Source organism: Buceros rhinoceros, unplaced genomic scaffold, assembly GCF_000710305.1.
Source record: "Buceros rhinoceros silvestris isolate BGI_N320 unplaced genomic scaffold, ASM71030v1 scaffold13934, whole genome shotgun sequence".
NCBI classification, from domain to species: domain Eukaryota; kingdom Metazoa; phylum Chordata; class Aves; order Bucerotiformes; family Bucerotidae; genus Buceros; species Buceros rhinoceros.
The window spans coordinates 12559-14910 of NW_010407812.1; the positions used below are offsets into that span (position 1 = coordinate 12559).

The 2352-nt window shown below is 51.7% G+C and overlaps 1 protein-coding gene across 1 annotated transcript in view; it reads left to right on the forward strand.

Moving 5' to 3' along the window:
- The first annotated feature begins 389 nt into the window (after window positions 1-389).
- Window positions 390-2352, forward strand: part of LOC104492123 (chromosome unknown open reading frame, human C9orf91) — a 9253-nt gene continuing 7290 nt past the window's right edge. The window contains exon 1 of the mRNA XM_010134632.1: window positions 390-495. Coding sequence (XP_010132934.1) covers window positions 390-495 — 106 coding nt within the window. The remainder of the gene's footprint in view (window positions 496-2352) is intronic.

Below are 2352 nucleotides of genomic sequence, written 5' to 3' on the forward strand. Positions count from 1 at the left end.
ATTAACATGAAAAATCACAGGTAACTGCAGGGCAGGTGAGCCTGTGCATACGGCTCTGCCCACACCTGCCTGGTGATAGCAGCCCTGGGGAGCAGGGTCCAAAGAGCAGGCTATGCCCAGGTGCCTGGTGCTGTTTCCCTTTCTTCACTGTTTCTGCAAGATGTGGGATTTTCTTTTCCTCTTTTCAGGGCTAGAAAATGCCTCCTTGCTCCTGGAAAGCAGGATCTCGAGGAAGCCGTCAGTGGGAGTGGGAGTGAGGAGTTCACAGGACAGCAAGACGGCTGCCTGGGGCTGGATCCGTGTTTCTCAAGCAGTGAAAGATAAGGCAGATAAAGTGCTGAATTTCTGCTGCTAAGACATAGAGTTCCTCGAGGAGAGGCACCTTCAGCATGGCCCATAAAAGCCAAGCTGGTGGAGTTGAGACAAACAGGTCACTTTCCTCCATCCTCTACTGTAAGAGTGATTTAAAGGAAGGATCCCTGCAGTGGGTGAAAGGTAAGCGAGCAGCTCCAGGGAGACCTTATCGTGGCCTTCCGCTACTTAAAGGGGGCTACAGGGAAGCTGGGGAGGGACCTTTATCAGGGAGTGTGGTGATAGGGTGAGGGGTGATGGTTCCAAACTGAAAGAGGGGAGGGTTAGATTAGACAATAGGAAGGAATTCTTCCCGGTGAGGGTGGTGGGACACTGGCCCAGGCTGCCCAGAGAAGCTGTGGATGTCCCATCCCTGGCAGTGTCCAAGGCCAGGCAGGAGGGGACTGTGAGTGACCTGCTCTAGTGGCAGGTGTCCCTGCCCGTGGCAGGGGGTTCGACTAGGTGATCCTTAAGTTCCTTCCAACCCAAACCTTTCTGTGGTTGTGAACTTGATGGTAAAGAGAAAGGCAGAGCTGAGAACAGGGCCCTTGAAAGAACAGAAGACTGATCTTTTCCAAGATGCTCGTTAACAGCGAGTCATTTTCATAAGTAACAAAACATTATGAATGTGCCAGGATTTTGAAGACAGGATGGCAACATGATTTTTTTTGGAACCCTGATATATAGGAATGAATGGGCATCCACTGATGATTGAAATCCAGGATGCTGGAAGTTGTCTTCTCTTGGCCTTTGAAAGTCAGGGAATCTTTAGGAATCTTGACCTGTGTTTTCCAAGTGACTCCCTTCCCCAGTAACATTTTGCTCCCTCTGCAGCACTGCTTCTGAGAACACCTGAGGTACTGCGCAGAGGCAGAAGGCAGGGCCACGGGTGGCTGTTCTCACTGAGACCTCCACGCACCATCCAGCAGGCCACCCTTTGTGCTTGCGCAGTTCACGGCACCTCCTTAGTGCTCAGTTTTTGCAGAGGTGAAGCAGCTCTTGTCCCTCCAGCAGAGGTCAAGGAGCTGAGCCCCCCATATCTGGGGTATCTCAGCTTGGCACCAAACTTGCTAGACTTTGTGCCTTACTACTTGATCAAAGCCGTGGAGAACAGGAGAGCTGAGCCCAAGGCTGAGGCCATTTGTTTTTATTCTTGCCATATACTCACCGCCTCCGCTGCTCCGTGTCAGGAGAAGATAAACCTCAGCAAACAAACAGGACCTTGTTAACCTGGAGGTTTCAGATGCATCTCCTCTTCCTTTTTTGGCTGGATGAGGTCATGCCCTGTTGTAATGTAACTGACTCACTTCACTTGGCATTTCCTGTTCTGAGCAGTGAAGAGGTGATGAGGATGGAGGATAGTGGGAGAGAAGAGAAGGGTGAGTGCACACTGTGTTTCAGCCAGCGCAGCGGTCCAGGAGAGCACAGAGCAGGAGCAGCCCCATCAACCCCCTGGCTGACCCCAGATCTGCAAAGGGGAAGGAAAGCTGGGTGAGACGTTTCAGTGAAAAAGGATCTCATCTGAACAAGCTACTTCCTTAGACCTGATCTCTTCCTCTTGGTGTAGCATGGCTTGTGTAGATGCTGCCAGATGGGATGTCTGGAGATCACAGCTCTTCTGTGCCGCTCCAAGGCTGCTCCCCAAATCTAGGACAGCCTGTCCTCACACTTCCTATGCTCCTGGCTGCAACGATCATAGCCCTGGCTGAAACTGGGAATGGAGAGCCTTGAGCAGAGCAGAGTGCTCAGGAGCACTGCTGGAGTGGCAACCTGGACGCTGGAGAACCTATGGGGCTCATGCTCCAGGGCAGCCCTCCCTGCCACATCTCAGATGATGTGATGATTGGAAAGCACTGTAATTTGATTGCTCAGACTTTTTCTTGTGGTGGGTGGGGTGAGTAGGCGATGGGGGATCTCTCTAAGAGGCAGATAGCCTTAGCAACACCAAGCAGCTTGAGTCTATTGTCCCTTCAGTTAGGGATCAGTGAGGCAAGACATTAT